Below are 19,309 nucleotides of genomic sequence, written 5' to 3' on the forward strand. Positions count from 1 at the left end.
AAATGAACAGAAATAAAGATGAAAACTTCACTTTAATAAAACTGGATAAGTGGGTTTTACTTTTTGAACTGAACTGATCTAATTTTGCTCTTTTGTGATATTTTAATTTGTGTATCATTTTTTTAGTTTTGAAGTAGAAGCTAATGCATAATTATAAAACAAGGAAGACAAAATAAGACATCAGTGTAATTTGCCAAGTTTAATGCACTTTAAGTGACAAATTTCTACATTGCAAAAAGTGAAGCCAAGTCCTGACCAGTTTATGCCATTTTCTTTGCTTTACTCCAGTGTGAAATAAGTCACACGAAAGGTTTGTAAAAGACCAACCCCATTTCCAGAAAAGCAAGTGACCTAAAATGGGATTAGCTTAATATCAAGCTGTTTGAGTCTTGTTTAACAGAGACAACAGCAAATGAATTCACTTTAACCTGCTTTATTAATCATCTCCTTTTGTTCTATTCACAATAGAAGACATAAATACATTTAGATATGGATGACAGCAAATCAGTCCAAAAAGACATAGTGGAAAAATTGAGAGGGTGAAGGAAAAATTTAAATATCTATAAAATGTAAAGTTATGCAGTCGACAGATCACTAGCAAGCAGGTTTGAGTGAGAGTATTTTAAATAATACGAAGACTTTATCCAATCATTAATGTTTTGTACGTATTCATGTGACCCCTTAAGTCCCGAGGTTATTCAGTAGTAGTAGCTAACATGATGGATTTAACAAAAGTTACATAGGTTTTTACTAGCAAAACGTTCTGGAACTGGGGTTGGTTTAAGGCTACCAGGGCTCTTGTACATCTTCAATTAAAATTCCCAATATTTCCAAAGTATTTTTTTTTTCATGAATGGACAGACTGACTCATGGATGGATGGCTTGATGGACAGAGAGAAAGTTGAATGTATTTAAGGGTTAGTAGGTGATAGATGAGCGTAAGAACAACAAGGTGGATGATATGTAGAAATGATTATATGGACAGACAGACGGGTTTATGGGTGGATTGAAAGACTGATAAATGGACAATCCAACAGATGGACAAACTGAAGGTCAATGGAGGGCAGATGGACCTGCCTGATAGGTAAATGAATGAATGAACGGACATGTGAGTTGATGAATATGCAGTTCAACGATGGATAGAATGAGTCTATGAATGAATATAATAACTGATGGATTTATGCAAGGATAAAGAAATGAATGGATGACTGATGGATTGAAAAACTAATGAAGAGTCTGATGCGTGCATGAATGGATAAATGGTTTTATGAATGAATAGACGAACTGATAGGTTGATGGATGTGCATCTTTTACTTAAAATTTAACTATAAAATGGTTTGGATATTTATCATGTAGAACATGGCACAAATAAAAGGTCATAAAATATTTTCCATCAACTTTCTTTTTCCATACTTATCCAGCGCTGAAAAATACTTCAATTGAACACAATAATTTTCCAAAAGTTACAAAATAGTTAAAGGACTGTGGGTTTTTAGCTTCCATTTACTCCATTTGCAGTAAATTATTTCTTCATTTTAGATTTACATTTCCTTATCAAAAACTGTATGTGGACATGACAATAGAAGAACAACACAATACAATATGCTTAATTCAGTAAATGACACAAATCAGAAGATAAATACTGCAATAACACATGTATAAGACACTAGAGGGTTTGCTTGACCTGCAAACCACAAGCCCTTTTAGTGACTAATCAATGTTCAATGTACAGCAACATTATTCATACATTTCCCACTGCAGCAAAAGAAGTACGTTTAGTTTTCCCTTATTTCCATGTCAGGTGGCTGAAAAATCCCTGTAGCTGCCACACTAATACGGCGATATATGTATTTTTACAAGCAGAGTAATAGTTAGGGTTTAGAATGGTTTCATATAAAACAAATGCTCTGAATTGATAGAGCAAACAACAGGCACTGGGGCTGTAGTAAGGCATCTCACTCAGCCTTCATTTGGTCCCTTACATCTGAAGGCAGAGTTTCAAACAGTGTCTCTTCCACTATAAGGCCACTACGCTTCAAAGCACAACAGCCACCCAGCTCCTGTGGCAGGAACTCAAAGTGGTTGCCTTTGAGCTCCAAGTGGGTCAGCAGAGTGAGGTAAGAAATCTTTGGTGAGAGGATGGACAGTGAGTTCTTGCCCAGCTTTAATGTTTTGAGCTTTTTGCAAAAGAACAGTTCATCTGGAAGGTTTTCTAGTTTGTTACATGTGACGGAGAAGTACTGCAGACTCTGAAGTACTCCGATTTCGGGAGGGATGAATCGGATGTCATTGTGGGATACATCAAGGTAGCGCAGCTTGTTGCACAAGAATAGATGTGAGGGTAAGATTTCAATCTTGTTGTGGCTGAAGTAAAGACGCTCCAGGCTGCTGAGCTTTTTGATATGCTCTGGGATGTACATGATGCCATTGTGCCACAGCTTGAGACAAATGAGCTTTCGGAGATGCTGGAAGCTGACAATCTCCTCAATGGAGCGAAGGTTGTTTTCTTTCAGGTCAACTTCCTGTAGGCTTGTCAGGCTGAAGATTGCATGTGGAATGCGTTCAAGATCACAACGCACAAGCTCCAACTCAATCAGGCTCGTCATCTTTTTCAGATTGTTGAGCATTACAAGCTTTGTTCCATCATTGTGCAAGTACAGCCTCTGCAAATGACTTGACACGTCCACGATTGATTGTGGAATTTTTGTCAAATTGCTCTTAAGGTAGAGAGTTTTCAGACACTTAAGCTCACGAAGAGACTCAAGAACGATATTCTTTGAAGCATCAGGACCTAGTGATCCGGACAGGTAGAGCTCCTCTAGGTTACGCAGAACGTACATCCAATTCGGAAGTTCCTTATTGTCATCAAACTTGACACGAAGCACTTTCAGGTTCTCCTTTAGGAAGGATGTAGCACTTGTGTGCAGCTTCAAAGAGCTCTGGTAGAGAGACAGCTCCTGGAGGTCTTCCAGCTGAGATACTGATGCAGGGATGGTGACATTGTTGATGATCTCAAGCTTGAGCGACTGCAGCTCCGTCAACTCAAAGACAGTATCGGGTAAACCAGGGAGCATGAAAAGCTGAAGTTCAAGTCTGTTGTTTTGGTTTGTCTGGAGTCTCTGACGCAATTTATCTGGGGTCCACTCGTGGTTCAGATTGAGCTGTTTCAGTTTGTTCTCACTGACTTCTGAGAGGAAAACAGCAAACCTCTTGGAATAGAGAGGGTCATACTGATCAATCATGTGCAACATGAAAGCAAAGTCGTTTTTAACATCTGGGATGTCACTGATGCCGGTTTCATGACGCACATACTCAAAGGAATACTCTTTAAGTGAGCGGTAAAACAGCCAATAGGAAGTGTAGAGGCTTGTTAATCCATAGATAGCCACCAAAAACAGGTAACAGTAAGACAGCTTGGAAAACAGATGAGCCATGGTGTGATTACATTCAAACACTGTATATCCTGTAACGTCTTGAATTTCCTTGACTTCACAACAAACTTTGTTATGCACTTTATTCACTAGAAAGCTGTTGTAAGCAATGATCACAAGGAATTTCACGACCTTAAATACAGTCTGACGAACATACATTAGGTAAAGAATATCTCCCTCTTCCACATGTAGTCGAAACTTCTTTACTTTTTCAAAAAGAGCCTTGGCTTGCTCACCTTCTTTTTTATCAAGGACACTTGCTGACGGCTTGTCCACCACAATCTTTTCCGGAATAGACTTGAGGGACTGCGTCTTCTCCAGACTGCTTTCTTCAGGAGACAATGGAGTAGTGGACCTAGATGTTCCGCTCTTTTTCTGGTCTTTTTCCTCTGGATTCTCTCCAGATACCTCAGACAATGCCCGTGTGGTCCATGGGGAGTCAAAGCACTTGCTGAGCATTGAGATGAAATGCTCTATTTTTGAACTTGAGCCGGGGAATTTAAACCAGAAATTGCTACACACCATGAAAACCAGTGTGTGCATGAGAACCAAATAGGGAAAGTACTTGGCATACCAATGTAGAGCCTTCTCATAACACATCTGATTGATAAAACTGTACTGCTGAAGATCCAGATCATTTTTCACTCCTCTCATTTCTCTCGGCCCATTTGAGAAATTGGGCTGCAATTGCAGGAAGAAGCTCCTGTTCACTTCACAAATGTTCTCTGAGCCGGATGATATTTTGTGAGGAAGGCATATGATTTTGTCTTGCATTACCTGCAACAAGATGTAAGAAAATGGGGTACATGTAAGCACTTAAAAACATACATAAAATAAATAAATAAATAAAAAATAAAAATGTTTGTTATCACGGCAATAGTTCTGCTACCAACAGTTAAGACATGAAAGTACTTTATTAAGAGTTGAAGTAAAGTATATGTAAATGTGAATAATTCTCCTTATGGAAACTGAGATGAATAACATCTTTTTTTTTTTATAATTTTAAGCATATTTGAACAATATTGCCATTCTGAGTCTCTCTCCTCAGGTAATGCCCACATATTAGCTGTTTGCCAACCACCAGTAAACTCAAGAAGAAGAAGACGATAAATTCACGTCCAGGTGTTTTATATGTGAAACCAAGCTGAAACAGTGTGCTTCACAGAGTGGGCAGTTGTGAGGATGCCTGGTGTAACAGACACTGTCTGCGCCGCACTAACAGATGTGCAATGGCTGCCTGGTGGAGAGGAAATGGTGCTACTGTAGGTGCTCCACTAGCTTGATAAGCTTGTAAGTATCCAGTCCCCTTCTTCATCCCGCTGGCAGACATAGTGGGTAATGTAGGAGGCGGTATGCTCAACGGTGAAATCTCAAATGTCTCTGGACAGTGAGCACGGCTCTCAAAAATGTTTCTCACTCACTGGCCAGGGAATCTAATCACTTCAAATGGCTTTCTGAATTGCTATTAAATTGCAAAAAAATCAATTACAATGCATTGAGGAATAGTATATATTTTTACCCACAACTATTACAAAGTGACTTATGAAGAAACAATCGATGTTTTGCACTCGCTGTAACAAAGCCCAGTTTAGCGGAAAATGTTTGGGCAGATCTAAACAGATCAAATACTAAGGACATGTATGTCAACTTAAAAATTAAATGAAGCAAAAATTTTCTAAATAAATCCTCTTTAGATATTTATTTATACTTACTATGTATATCAAATAGATTTTATTTTTAATCCTAGATGCTCTAAAAACAAGAAAGGTTTAGTCTAATTTATTGTCAGGAAAGGACAAAATAAGAATTTTTTTTGTCTTTTGTAGTGTTACTCTGTTTTGTTTGGCATTTTATAATTTATATAGAATTCAATATGTCATGCTACCAGAAGCCCTATTAGTGGGTTATGTGTTAAAAGTGAATAGCACTGATTAATACTAAACACATGTTCCTATGTTGCCACTCGTTTCCCTCTATTGTCTTTGTTGTCGCTTTTATTCATCTTGCAGCATTTCGTTATGTTTTAAAGCATTTTAGTTTAGTATGTTATTGCATGGTTACGTATGCATATGCAACAGACTACCACAAAGCTCCCTCTGGATTGATACAGTAAAACGTAACTTAACCTTTAGAATTAAATGAATGAAACGTGACAAAATGTGGAAAAGGTCAAAGTGTATAAGTACTTTTTCAAAGCATGAACATACATTGACACCTACTTACCCGTGTTGGGTAGATTATGACTTTAACGTGGTTTCTCTAGTGCTGTACTGAGTGGTAGCTAGCATCAGTAAACAGAACAAAAGTCTGTGGTGTTTACTTCAAATTCAAGTAATAAAAAACAGATGTTGGACTGCAATGCTAATAGCAGGAAATAGGCACTTAAATTGCTGGTAGCAGGCTTTTAAAAGGAGAGGCGGGCCTTGGGGGCACTCTACTTCGCTTTCTAAAATGCATATAGTCAGGGATGTCTGTGCAGCATAATAGAAAAAGTAATGAAGTAGATAAAAAAAACAAAAAAAAACATGAAATACTGCCATGAAATGTCAAGTCAGACAAAATCTGATAAGCTATCAAATGCACCATTTTTTTTAAATCTTTGTTTCTACTTCAAAGTCTGAATTAGTTAGTTAACTGACAAGCATAGTAATAACAAGTAATTAGGCAAAGCTGCATGTTGATACAGCTCCGACCCACAAAGTAAACTTGGCCGTACAAATAATTGCCCACTCAATTTGGAAAACCTCCGCATGAATCCAAACAGTTGGGGCAGGAGAGGGAAGACAATGGCTGCTCACCATCAGACAAATATCCTGTTAGGAGATTTACATAAAATATTTTGGTACTATTTCCAGGATTTCCACTACGGTGACTAATAGCAGCCAAGAAATGTCCCTCATCCCAAACAGAGTGAGAAGTCATGGGCCAGGCCATGGGGGTTTGGAATCTTCTGTTTACTAAAAGAGGCAGGGTGGGGAAATGTTTCCACAGCTAAACCCCTGATGGGCTCAATGCTTCCCTTGCAGCACACAGGCCAGACTGGAGCAGAACACAAGCAGTGTTTTTGAACTGGTGCCAGTGGAGAGGGCAGAGAAGTTATGTTCCAATAGCTGATAGTTTTACCTGGGAATTCATTCATTCTAGCTGGAATGGAAGAGAAAAAAAACCCAGAAACTGTTCTACCTTTAGATTGAGGCAACATGAATACGTGTCAACTGACCTGCAGAGTGCATCCAAACACACCAATCATCAGCATGATGACAGACAGGTACTCTGTGAACACATCCCACCACGGCTTCAGGACCCTGAACGCTGGCTGCTGTTCAGAGAACTGCCGGAATTCCATCACAGGAATCATGATGCCTGCTGAAAGGAAACAACAAAGGAAAAGTCGATCTTTTTACATTTTAAAAGAAGTTGTTGATTGAGACTGGCATCATTTAATTGCTACAATAGCTTGCAACGTTGTTCAGGGTTTATTCAGGAAAAAAATGAACTTTTTGTATATGAACTGTTTATTACAAGATGGAATTATTAAAGTCCAATATTTTAGCCCAAATCCCAATAGTCTTATTTGCTAAATTAGAATCTTATTCTGAGGCTGGCTTGTCAGATTACAAGTACCTTTTGAAAATAAAAACTTTTACTTAGGTATTGACCAGATTTTTCTGTGGCAGAAATGTTTTTTTTTTTTATTTTTTATTTTTATTGGTCTGATGTAAGATTTAAAACTGTCACACTGAATCAATTAATTGCATAATAAATTAAAACAAGTTCAATAATTTCCATTTGAATGATCTATAATTTTTCTCTTTATACCAAAAACTGGATGACAAATAGCCCTTCAGTCTTGTGCTCTGGTCTCAAATAGTCCTTATTTTGAAAGGCAAGTTTTTTTGTTGTTTTTTTTTTTTACTGAGACTCATAATTTGTTTTATTTGTTGTTTCTGTTATATTGTTTATTTTTGTCATTTAAATTGTCTTCCACTCCCAATGTTAAATGCACATTAGAATTTGAGAATGTGTTCATCACTATGCAATCACCAATATATTAGTTCAAAATGGTCTCAAAACAATATTACCGTTTATCTCTGTAACTTCTGGGACAATTTATCATCCAGCAAAATGTGTTATCTTGACACACCTAGGAACACTAGTAACATTAATCTTTATGCACTTAGTTATATACGGAAGAGAATTAAGGTTACTGAAAAACAAAATGAATTCTGAGGATTCTTTTGTCCTCTGAAATCAATACCAGTAGCCCCCCTTCGAGAGTTTTCAGGAGGTCTCCCTCACTGTTGTAGCTTATATGCCTGTCCTCTGAAAACAACAGCAATGTATCAAACTGCGGGCCTCACTACTTATGTTAGCAGAAATGCAATATGACAAAAGAAAAATAGGAATTACGGTTGACCTTAAAATAGCATCTAGTCATGCTCATCAGGACGTAGAAAGTTACAAGCAGTGCAATAAAGAAATAAAGGAAATCCAAGACTTTTGCTAACTCCCCTAATAGTGGCGATCCACCAAAAATCCCTTTAAGAGGAAGGCATGTAACATTTGGCGAGATCACAAAAGAATGTCCATGTTTACAAATCCACTATCCCATCAAGGTCCCAAACGTAATCCAAGAGAAATGCTGTGGAAAGACTTTGAGAAATCCTAATGATACTCCTCAGGGAGATGGTCTGAACCTCCCAGGGTTCAGTTTGTTTTTTTACTAGATTTTACATGAGATTTTTCATGAAATAGTTCATATTAACTGTAGAAATATATCTACAAACACAGATTATGCTTTTCATTGTATTAACACAGTAATAGTGTTTTTTTTATAGAACAAGATACCAAAGTAGCTACAACTACTACAACTGCTATAACTGCTACAACTTGAGCTACACAGACCTAATATCTGAATTGAAAAAATTCAAACCTATTTTATGTATTTATAATTCACAGCTACTGGTGTTGGAATGAAGACTTAGCTTTCACTCTACCTCAAGGACAAAAAAGGAAAAAATGCTTCCCTTCATTAGAATTAGCTTTATTGGACAAGATTATGTGGGCAAACAAAGAATTTGACTTCACTTTCAAGGAATCACAGTATATAAACTTTAGTAGAGAAAATACAGTAGATCAGCACGTACTTGTGTATATACACCCATTTTTCTTTTAATGGAAAAGACAAAAGGAAAGAAGGTTGTGATAGTGAATTATGCTTAGTTTCATATCAGAGTAGTTGTGTAAGGTGTTCGCCGTGTTATATCACAGACAGCCAGGGGGAAGAAACTAGTGCGCAAATAGCGCTCTCTAACACTGACAAAGGTAAACGTCTAAACCAGTGTTTCTCAAACTTTTTTGGGCCAGCGCCCCCCTAGCCTTTATCCAGGTCCCTCACGGCCCCCCACCAAAGAATTTGCAGGCTACTTTCCACTGACCATTATGTTATCATTAATATCACTATCACTACTGTAGATGTTTTGATTTTTATGCTTGTTGCTGTATTTGTCATCAAAAATAATACATATAATATAATATAAAAATAATACAGGCGTCTACAAAAAATGCAATGAACATTCAAGTTAAAATTGGTAGGCCTAACAGCAGCCAATCAGAGTGGAAAAAATATTCTTATTTTGTGCCATTTTCTAGTTGTTAAATCTTGCACAAATGACCAGATAAAAGATGTTCAACATGCCAGTTTAAACTTTGATCTATTTGCATAACGACTGAACTCTGCAACATTAAAACATGGATAGAACTGTAACTACATTAATCATAGCTCTTCTTCTCTTCAGTGTTTGTCAGTTTCTGGTGGTGCAGCTCTGTGCTGCCTTCAGGAGAATGGGACATCAGAGCATCATCCATAAAACTTCACCCACATGGCATTTATTGTGCAAACCAGAGCTTTCAGTGGAAAAACAAAAGTTCCAGATCCTTTTAATGCCATACAAATATGAGACAGAAACATGGATTATATCTTTATGTAGACCTGTCTTGATTTATAGGTTAATAGTTTTACTGGACAGAAATTACAAAGAACAAATCTGGTTCTTAATCAAATCCTAATGAGTCAAATTGAAAGTGTCATGGATTCATCAGCCTCATGACCAGTGGCGCAAAAAGTGGGGTATGCAGGGTATGCAACGCATAGGGGCGCAGCACCAGAGGGGGCGCCAAAACCCCGTCTGGAGGGGGCGGCGCGCCGATGATGTTTTCCCATACACTTCAGCGCGCCTTACGCTCCTTCACATTACGCACATAACGAGGCGATTTTAGCAGCTTTACCCTTCACTGTATCCTCGTCTCGGGGGGGGGGAGGTTAGAGAGAGCTTTTGTTTTCTACGTTCCTTCACCCTGACGTACCTTCCCTGGGGGGGGGGCGCCGATTTATGTTTTCGCATCCACCTGAATAATGTGTAGTTGCGCCACTGCTCATGACATTAACATTGACATGAAAAATAATATTGAAGAAATGAATATATAAAATCTAATTAAAAACACAAATAAGTGATCAGTTCTTTACTGTTATGGTCTGTAAGATCTATTTATTCTCAGTACTACATGTGGTCTCAACAAACTCATGACATTTCAACAATATTATTTTACCTTTTATCTGGAAATAGTGTCCGTTTATTCTTGCCATACAGTCCTCTGTATTAATTATTGCTCGAAAGGTCTTGCCATACCAGCTTATTCTTCTGTATTTACTTTAGTTTCTTAGTTTATTCTTGCATTTTGTTCTTCAGTCATTTCCATTTAGTTTCATTTGATTAATATTATCCTCTCTTGGTTTATTGCTATGTCCACTTTTGTTTATTTCCTGTTGCTAGATTTATTTTATCATTTATTGACCATCAATCTTCACTCATCACCTGCTGCGCCGCCTAATCGTCATGTGTTTCACATCATGTGTTGATTTTTTCACTGTTCGGTGACAGATTCTCTGTTTTTATGCCATAATTCATAATTCTTACAGCACCGGTGTTAACGCTATAAAATGAACGCTCTTTATCGTGGTATCACCCATGGAGGGATTTCTTGATTTCTTTATTTAAATGGGTTCATTTTTCAGAAGGATACACAGTGAGAGTATCGTGATTTTAGCTACCAGTAGCAGGAGAACGGAGCTGCGCCAAGAAGCTAACAGAAGCTAAATAGAATAGAAGAGCTGCCATCGATACAGTTGCAGCCAAGTATGGTTTAATGTTACACAATACAGTTTTACCAAGTTGCTCAAAGTTTAAACTGGCATTGTTGTGCATTTAAGGTGTAAAGTTTACCTTCGACCAAACGCCCCCCAAAGGCATCCCAGCGCCCCCCCTTTGTAAAAATGTCCGCCAGCGCCCCCTGCCGTCCTCTGAACGCCCCCCTGGTACCGCCCACGTTGAGAACCACTAGTCTAAACCGTTTGAATCAAGGATGTGTGGGGTCTAGAGATGTTAGCTGCCCTTTTCCTGACCCTACTCCTGTACAAGTCTTGGGTAAAGGGAAGGTCAGCCTTGTTAACCTCCTTTGCAGACCTGAATGTTTGCTGCAGTCTGGTCTTGTTCCGTTCTGCTGCTGAGCCAAACAACATGTTGATGGATGTGTACTGGATGAACTAAAAATGGCCATGTAGAGGATAACCAGCAGCTCCTGTGAAAGGTTGCACATCTGGAGTTGCCATAGGAAGTACAGTGTCTGTTGGGCCTTGTTCTGAACATTGTCGATGTGTGAGAATCATCTGAGGTCCCAAGATAGGCTGGTTCCATGAAAACGGAAGTTATCAGTAGACAGTGTTGGTGTCTACTGATTGGTCTGTCAATGACATCTGACAGACCAATTGCCATTGGGCTATTATTGATCAGACCAATGACAGTGGTGTCATCTGCAAATATCAGGAGTTTAATAGCTGAAAACTCTGAGGTGCAGTCATTTGTGTACAGGGGAGAAAAAAATGTTGGAAAAGAATATCCTCTGGTGGAGGATGTCACAGTTGGTGGTTTGAAGATCTAACTGAAGTCCACAAACAGGACCCTGGGTGGTTGAGCTGGTACAGGATGAAGAGAAGTCCCACTTGGATTAAATCAACTGGTGACCTAATTGCCCCATACATGAAAAGCAAGGAGTCCAGCACAAAGCTGTGGTGTCCTTTGGATGCTTGAACACCAATCTCTCAAAGCATATCATGATCACAAAGGTCAGTATGACAGGTTGGTATTCATTCATTCCTGGTATGAGGCGTTTCTTGAGAACCAGGATTATTTGTGGCACATTTGAAGCAGTAAAGAGCCACACGCAGTTCCAGAGACAGGTGGAGATCTAAGTGAAGATGAGAGCTATTTGGACAGCTCAGGCTTTCAGGCAGAATGGAGAAGCACTGTCAGGTTCTGGTGCTGTCGTGTACTAAATCTTCTTCAGTGGTCTTTAGAGTGGAGGGGTTGTAGATATATCAATGGTGGTGCAGGTAGTCCTTTGTGTTTGAGTATGGTGTGGGTAAATGGGCTGCAGGTGTGACTGGCTGGTAAGCCAATGACGAGGGGCAGTTGGCAACATAAACAGATACAAAGGTTTTAAAAACGTATGGTTTTCATATTACTCTTGCTATGGTTCAAATATCTTAATCACATGCCGGAAAGTGTCCAGGAGTGGCTCAACTTTTTGCTGGCATTATGGAGGTCAGTGTGTGCAGCTGCACTCTGCCAGACAGGTGGCTGAAGAACACTTGTACACTTCCCCCTTACTTGGACATAAGCCATGTATCCAAACAAATTACTACCTCTTTCCTAGAACCCATTTCTGGGGTACATTTCTAATCTGATAATTGGCTTTTACCCAAGCAAATGTAGTTGGAATGCAGAAGTGCAATAATGCACCATAAAACTTTGTTGTTGTTTTTACAGTAATGGTACAAATGCCATAAAACTGTCATACCAACTAATGCCTACTAATGACATTTACATTTTTGTTAAACCTATTGACTTCATACACAAGAACATTGCTAATGTAATCATTTCAAACTCGTTGCCATCAATAGAAAATGTAAATATTCTTCCTAGAGATCTAGTGAAAGATGTAATGAGTTATCACCATATCTTATGAAGCCCACTTATTTGTAAAGAGTCTTTGCACCTGTAACACAATAATGGAAAAATGGACAGAAACCAGACCTCAGCACTTTGCTTGAGTACACAAACTGTGGCCTCAGAGCTATTTATCTCTTTAGAGGCTGTTAAAATTCGACTTTGTTGAGAGTGTGAGCAAGACATGCACATCTGATGCGCTGAGTCTCTGGTCACCTTCAGGGAAAGCGCTGCGGCTGTAGGTATCCTGTTTCCTCCTACCAGTGGGTTAGATCTCAGAAGCAGAGTTTTTTTTAATCTGCAAAGGCCTGAAAAATACACGATGTGTGTGCATGTCTGAGAGTTTAAAAGTCATAGAAATAATCATTATTTGACTGGTACAGCTATTATTATTTATACATTTTTGCTGTAATTGCTGAGTAGCTTTCTAAAAGCATAAGGGCTACCTAGGAGATCTTGCTCTTCAGACATCAATTAGCATTTCTCTTAGAAAGCCAGTATTGATTCTTCCATCCCAGCATCACAATGACAGCAGGGGTTTAGAAAAGCTATTACGAAGATGTTTGTGCTCAAATGTCCACTGATGGCTCGCAGTAATGGGTCATGGAAGTCTAACAGCTCCTGCTGCAGATAGCCATGAGGAGTTTTGGCTTGCCAAGGATGCTATCTCACCATAATTACATTCCAAGTTTCATCACATTATTCAGGTTCATACAAACATCCTCCCAGTATCAAGCTTGGACAATTTTCTACATAGTGATTCGAAGCAATTTGCTCATCAATCAAGATACACATTGTTGAAGTATGTTCAAAGCCAGTACACATTTACTCTGGATCTTATGAATACTTTGTAATGTAACAAAATGCTTTTCTTTCTTACTTGAGGTTTCCATGTCTTCATAACGCCCTATAAAATATCTACATCTGAGCTGGTTTGTTGGAAGAGATGCCAGTAAAAAAAAAAAGTTTTTTCTGTCCGACAATCACAAATGTTGACATGTAGATTTTGTTAAACGTTATAGGGTCTTTAACTGGATTTTTTTTTTTTTTTGCCTTGATCAGATTAGCATGAAATAAGGGATGAATTGTCCTGGGATCATCTTTTGGTGTAAGTATCCAGTTCTCCAGATATCATTCAAATTTTGAGCTGTGGTTATTTTACGTCAGGGGAAATTACCTATGGGGTGTCTACCTGCATCAAAAAGCACATATTTATCTGTAGCTGATCTTACCCACTTTCTGGATGCACTGTAAACAAGCCAACGGGCCAACCAATTAACCAACAAATATTGTTAAACTCCCAGTTTTACTCTATAAAGTCCAGAACCCTATGATGTGTGCATGCTTTGGGTCATTACCACACTTATTTAAAAACTTCTACTAAATTCAGCACTTTGTTGCAAGTCCAAAGGACAATGGTATTGTACTGTTAGGGCGTAGCTACTAGCATCACACACAACACAATCCATTGATTGGGGAAAAAGAAGACGTCACTGCTTGCGACAAGCACAAGACATAATAGTGATAGTTTGTTGTCACACTAGTTTAATGAGGCAACATTAGAAATGCTCTCTTGAATAAGGCGACCACAAAATACACAGAACCACATCAACAGACAGTAATTTCTTAACATATAGATATACCACAAAAATAGATGAAAAATTTTAGGTTGGATTTTCAAAGAAACATTTTGCAGTGTGAGATTAAGCTACTGCATAAAAAGCTGACTTTATTTTTCAGAATATCACATATCTTGCTCAAGGGTTTCCACAAATCTGCATATGAAAACCAGAATTGATCAGTTTACAAAACCTTTCAATATGCGTGAAACTCTTATGTCTGCTAAGACATTTTGATAACATTTTAAAGGCCAGATTCTGGACACATTTCTACACTGAAAAGGTAACGCAACTTTTTCGTTGTTTAAGTTTAGATAAGCTTAAGCTTTTTTTTTTGTTTAGTTTGGTGTCAATTCTTCATGCAACTCTAACTTATGTAGCAAACTCATCTTCTAAAATAGCAACCAGAAAGCCAGAAGCTGTGGTGGTGGTGGAGTTTTTTTTTTTTTTTTGGAATGCGAGACCATGAGATAGAAAGACATTCATAAAAATGTATGATTAATGCTCAGTAAAGATGAATAAGAAAAAAATTTTGGCTGCAGGCTGCTATGCCTGGTCTACTGTGACTCTGAGTCCCATTGTCTCACAGTGCGATAATTGTCTCGTATGATGTCGTCATGCGTGACATTTTCACTCAGCAAAAATGTGACATGATCTCCCTGGCTGCTGGTGCAGTTGATAGCACTGTTGCCCTGCAGAAAGAAGGTTTTGACTTTCTGCATGGAATTGCCATGTTTTCACTCTTATCTGTATGCATGGCTCTTTCCTGCTACTCTGGCTTCCTCACACGGCTCAAAAAGATTGCTGGGCCCTATAAAATGCTTTTACAAGTAAGTGTGTGAGCATGGTTATTTCTCCTGTATGCTCTGTGATGCATTGGTGACATGTCCAGGTTGTACCTTACCTCATGCCAAACGGTCCCTGGAGGTAAGAACTGCCTTTGTCATAATGTGCATTTTATTCTTTGTGTGGGGTTGGGGCTGGACAATATGGCTGAAAAACGTATAACAATATAAGCAATTTATATCAGTCGATATTAATAATTATTGATTGAGTTTTTGTTTTAAATATCTGAACTACTAGTGACATGTCCTCTTCATAGGTTTCACTCCCTGTCTTTGCTTATTCTTAAGAGGCACAGTGGCGAAACCTGAAGCAGCAGCTGCTCAAATTACTCAACAGGTTGTTGCTAGGCAACCAATGTAAAAGTGAGTTAGTTGATGACACCAGCCATGCTTAGCTGGCTATCAGAGGTTGAGAAGCTAAAGACATTCCTCTGCCTACATCCCTCAGAATGCTGTGTGGCTCTGGATCAGAGTTCAGTGAAAGTAATGTATAGAATGTATTTTCATATTGATCAATTGTCTATTGCAATATATGTTGGTGATTTATTGCTCAGCCTATTTGGAATTTTCTGTTCAATGAAGTTCATGTGTGGATATTGGTGTAAATCCTTTGAATGCATTACCTAAATCCAGTGGCGCAACTACACATTATTCAGGTGGATGCAAAAACATAGATCGGCGCCCCCCCACCCCCCGAGGGAAGGAACGTCAGGGTGAAAGAGCGACGCTCACTCGCTCTACCACCCCCCGAGGTGACGATACATGAAGGGTAAAACTCTACATTCACCTCGTTATGTGCGCGAGGTGAAGGAGCGTAAGGCGCGCTGAAGTGTATGGGAAAACGTCATCGGCGCGCCGCCCCCTCCAGACGGGGTTTTGGCGCCCCCTCTGGTGCTGCGCCCCTATGCGTTGCATACCCTGCATACCCACTTTTTGCGCCACTGCCTAAATCCAAAAGGTTGGATAAGGTTAAAACACTAAATTTAAAGTGCCACAGTATATTTGTATGTGTAGCAAACTAATTAGCTAATCTGAATTGTTTCCACGGGCCAGCAATGAATTTTTAGAAGACAAAATTAAATATCTGGGTTCATTTGAGTCCATGAAAACCACAGGTTTGAGGTTTGCCATTGCTCAGAGTCGCTGCAAAAAATATCACCGGAGCAACGACCACAGATCAGGAGCGCTCACGGCCCGCCCACGTTCTAGCCCACATTTACGGCCACATCAGTGAGGAACAGACCGTAATGGAGACATTCCAAACTGGAGCAGAACCCAACCAGTTAGTGACACTTAGAGAAGCGGCTTTAGTTCCATTCAACTGGAGAAAACTGTTTAAAACAGAACTTTGTCTGGCATCCCAGTAGAGGAACGTTTTATCCTCATAACACTATTACAGAATATTTTTGTGGTTTTGAAACTGGAACTTTTTAAGGTTTAATATGAGTCATGGGGGATAAATATGAAACGGAAGGGCAACATCTAGACTAAACAAATAAACTCTAAGTTTCAGATCAATCCTAATATATCCTAATATAGTGTTCAAATGGTGCCCTTGCTGTATACCATTTTCATTCTTTATTCTAATTTTATTAATTTTATATTCCATCTTTGTGTGAACCTACTTGCTTTGATTGCCTGTCACTTTGTTGCTGTTACATCAGAATTTCATATAATGATGAAATTTTAATCCTATTTTATAACAGATTCATATAGTGGTTACATGTGAATAAAGCCCTAAAACTTTTTTATTATGCGGACTGAATCAGATTAATTGGAATTACGATTTAATTTGCTTAAATTTCAATCTTCGCTTTGTTTAGCTTAATGTGAAGAGAACTGGTGTGACTCAACTAATTGATCACATGAATTTAAACTGGAACATTTTTATTTTTAAAAGTGCCCTGAGCTCTAACTTTCTGTTATGATTTTGTGCTATATACATGAAAAGCTAAATATCTTGCCTGGACTAAATATCCAGGCAAGATATTTAGCTGATTTAAATCAGCTAAATAATATTTAGCTGATTTAAATCAGGGGCCATAAGTAGGTGTTTTTGTAACTTTTTTATTTACAGACGAAACATCTGAGAAGTGTGGCATGCACATTAATACAGTCATATGTTTAGTGTTGAAGTTTGGATTCAACTTTGTTGTTAAAATACAGAAAATGATGCATTCTGACTTCCCTGAGTCTCTGTCATTGGTCAGTTGAGAAGCTGCACCACCAATCAGAACTCTGCAGTAATGTTCATGTCAGTCTGGAGGACATCATTTCTCTGATTTATTAATGTTACTAAGTCAGACCTACTCAGATTTCCATGTAATATCAGTATGGTTATTGGAACATGACAAAGGCATGTTCAGTTTATGTCCGATTAATAACAAGGTGTACATATGTGTGAAGGGGAGCATGGCTGAAATAATGGGAACAGTACTTAGTCAGAACCTGTGTGCAGACATGTAATAAGCAGACCATGCAGCTTGTTTCAGGTAGGCAGTAGAGGAAAAACACTGTCCTGCTGGATGAGTCAGCCATTGAATTGAGCTGACCAGGCCATATCCTGGTCCCTTCCTGACAGGAAACTTCTCAGAATCCCAGATATCCAGATATCCAAAAACAGACATGGTTAGGAACACACCCAGACTTCCAGCGTTACAAAAGTACTGTCTCGCTAGAGAGGTGGAAAAAAACAAGCCGCAATGCAGGAGTAGTTTTTTTCCCTCCTCTTCTTTTCTAAGTGGGATACATCATTACAAAAACATGGCATCACATAAAGTGCTGAGTAAGTTGGAAAGAAGCGGTGATTCAGAGTGAAATCACTGAAAAGTTCGGGAGTAGGAACTCGTAGTAGTCCTTAAAGCATTGAGGATAAATATAGGAGAGACCCCTGCTGCGGCTGACAGGCGGCCACTTTTCTCTGCGCTGCTCCCCCCACCCCCTCCTACACTACATGTCTGATGAGAAAACTAACGGTAACGCCGTTCAACTACGTACTCCACCGACAACAAACACTACAGCAGCTTAGAGCGACTTTCTGAGATGGAAAAATGATAGTCGTTCGGCGGTTGAAACGCTTACCTTTTCTCTGGGGACGAGCTTCAGCGCGGTGTGTTCCTCACGCGGTTCGGGCTCCCTCTGTCCCCGCTGACCAATGAGCCTTCCTGGATCCCGGTCCCGACAGAGCGCGCGGGCATGGACCGTCAGCTGCAGGGGCGTGGACTTCAAAAGAAACCGAGCTCACGTTACAGTTTATGATGCACGTACCGCTCAGATGGGTGGGGATACGATCTATCTTAATAATAATAATAATAATAATAATAATAATAATAATAATAATAATAATTATTATTATTATTATTATTATTATTATTATTATTATTATTATTAATAAAAAATGAAGTACGCATTTAAATCAGGGGCCATAAGTAGGTGTTTTTGTAACTTTTTTATTTACAGACGAAACATCTGAGAAGTGTGGCATGCACATTAATTCAGCTCACATTACTTTGACACCTTTGAATATAATGCATTCCAACCAGAGTTGCCTTTGGAGGTTATCAACATATTAGTAAATAGAGCTCACCTGCTTCTTAATGCGGCAAGATGGTGTACTGCTACAACAATAATGAAGAAAATTATATGAGTTACAGCACAATTTAATTTCCCTATGGGATAAATAATGTATACTTCAATTCAATTTGAATAACCAACCCTTATTATTCCACAGTGGGGCATCAGGTTTGCAATAGAAAGTAGCAAGAGCATGCAAATTCATACAAAGGTAAAACAATGTAAAAACCAGAGACTTTACCAGAAAGATTCAACATATCCCGACGTCAATTTGAAACACCATTAAACGTTCAGTGGACTGCGTTGTTTGACTTTGACAGAATTTTTAAATATAGCATTGAAACAACAGGGCTGTTATTAAGAACAAGAGTAGAATTGATATTATTAAGTTAAGTCTCGACACAAATTCATTTTGGTAGATTAAAGCGTTCATCGCCGAGTCTTTCCGAAAATACACGAAGTGAGCGTCAGTATTCGGGGCAGTGTTGCCTTCATGGACGATACAAGAATCACTCCTAGACTCCTTTAAAACGTCAAATAAATACTTCTTTTCAAAAAGGATTCACCGCCCTTACAGTTACTAACTTGTATGATTCCTTTTATGCTCGGTTCTATTTTACGGGTCACTATATCAGAAATAGGTACAATATTGCATTTAGAATTAAAAAGACGAGGAAAAAACGCGACCTTTTTTTATTTTTATTTTTTTTGCGGTGACATTAACGGTCAACACGACTGTCTTTCTATTTGCTTCACAATCTCATCATTAAATACTT

At 38.7% G+C, this 19,309-nt stretch overlaps 1 protein-coding gene across 2 annotated transcripts; it reads right to left on the bottom strand.

Annotated features, from left to right (window-relative positions):
• Positions 1 to 180: 180 nt before the first annotated feature.
• lrrc8c (leucine rich repeat containing 8 VRAC subunit C) lies at positions 181 to 18,167 on the bottom strand. 2 transcript variants are annotated; one of them, XM_008407752.2, is made up of 3 exons: positions 18,042 to 18,167; positions 6,652 to 6,794; positions 181 to 4,208 (listed from the first exon to the last, which is right to left on the bottom strand). In XM_008407752.2, the coding sequence occupies exons 2-3, from the start codon at positions 6,787 to 6,789 to the stop codon at positions 1,956 to 1,958; spliced, it is 2,391 nt and encodes a 796-aa protein (XP_008405974.1). In that variant the 5' UTR covers positions 6,790 to 6,794; positions 18,042 to 18,167; the 3' UTR covers positions 181 to 1,955. The 2 variants fall into 2 exon arrangements, with proteins under 2 accessions (XP_008405974.1, XP_008405973.1); XM_008407751.2 differs by having other exon boundaries at positions 6,652 to 6,797.
• Positions 18,168 to 19,309: the final 1,142 nt, after the last annotated feature.

Source organism: Poecilia reticulata, linkage group LG4 (assembly GCF_000633615.1).
Source record: "Poecilia reticulata strain Guanapo linkage group LG4, Guppy_female_1.0+MT, whole genome shotgun sequence".
Lineage (NCBI taxonomy): Eukaryota > Metazoa > Chordata > Actinopteri > Cyprinodontiformes > Poeciliidae > Poecilia > Poecilia reticulata.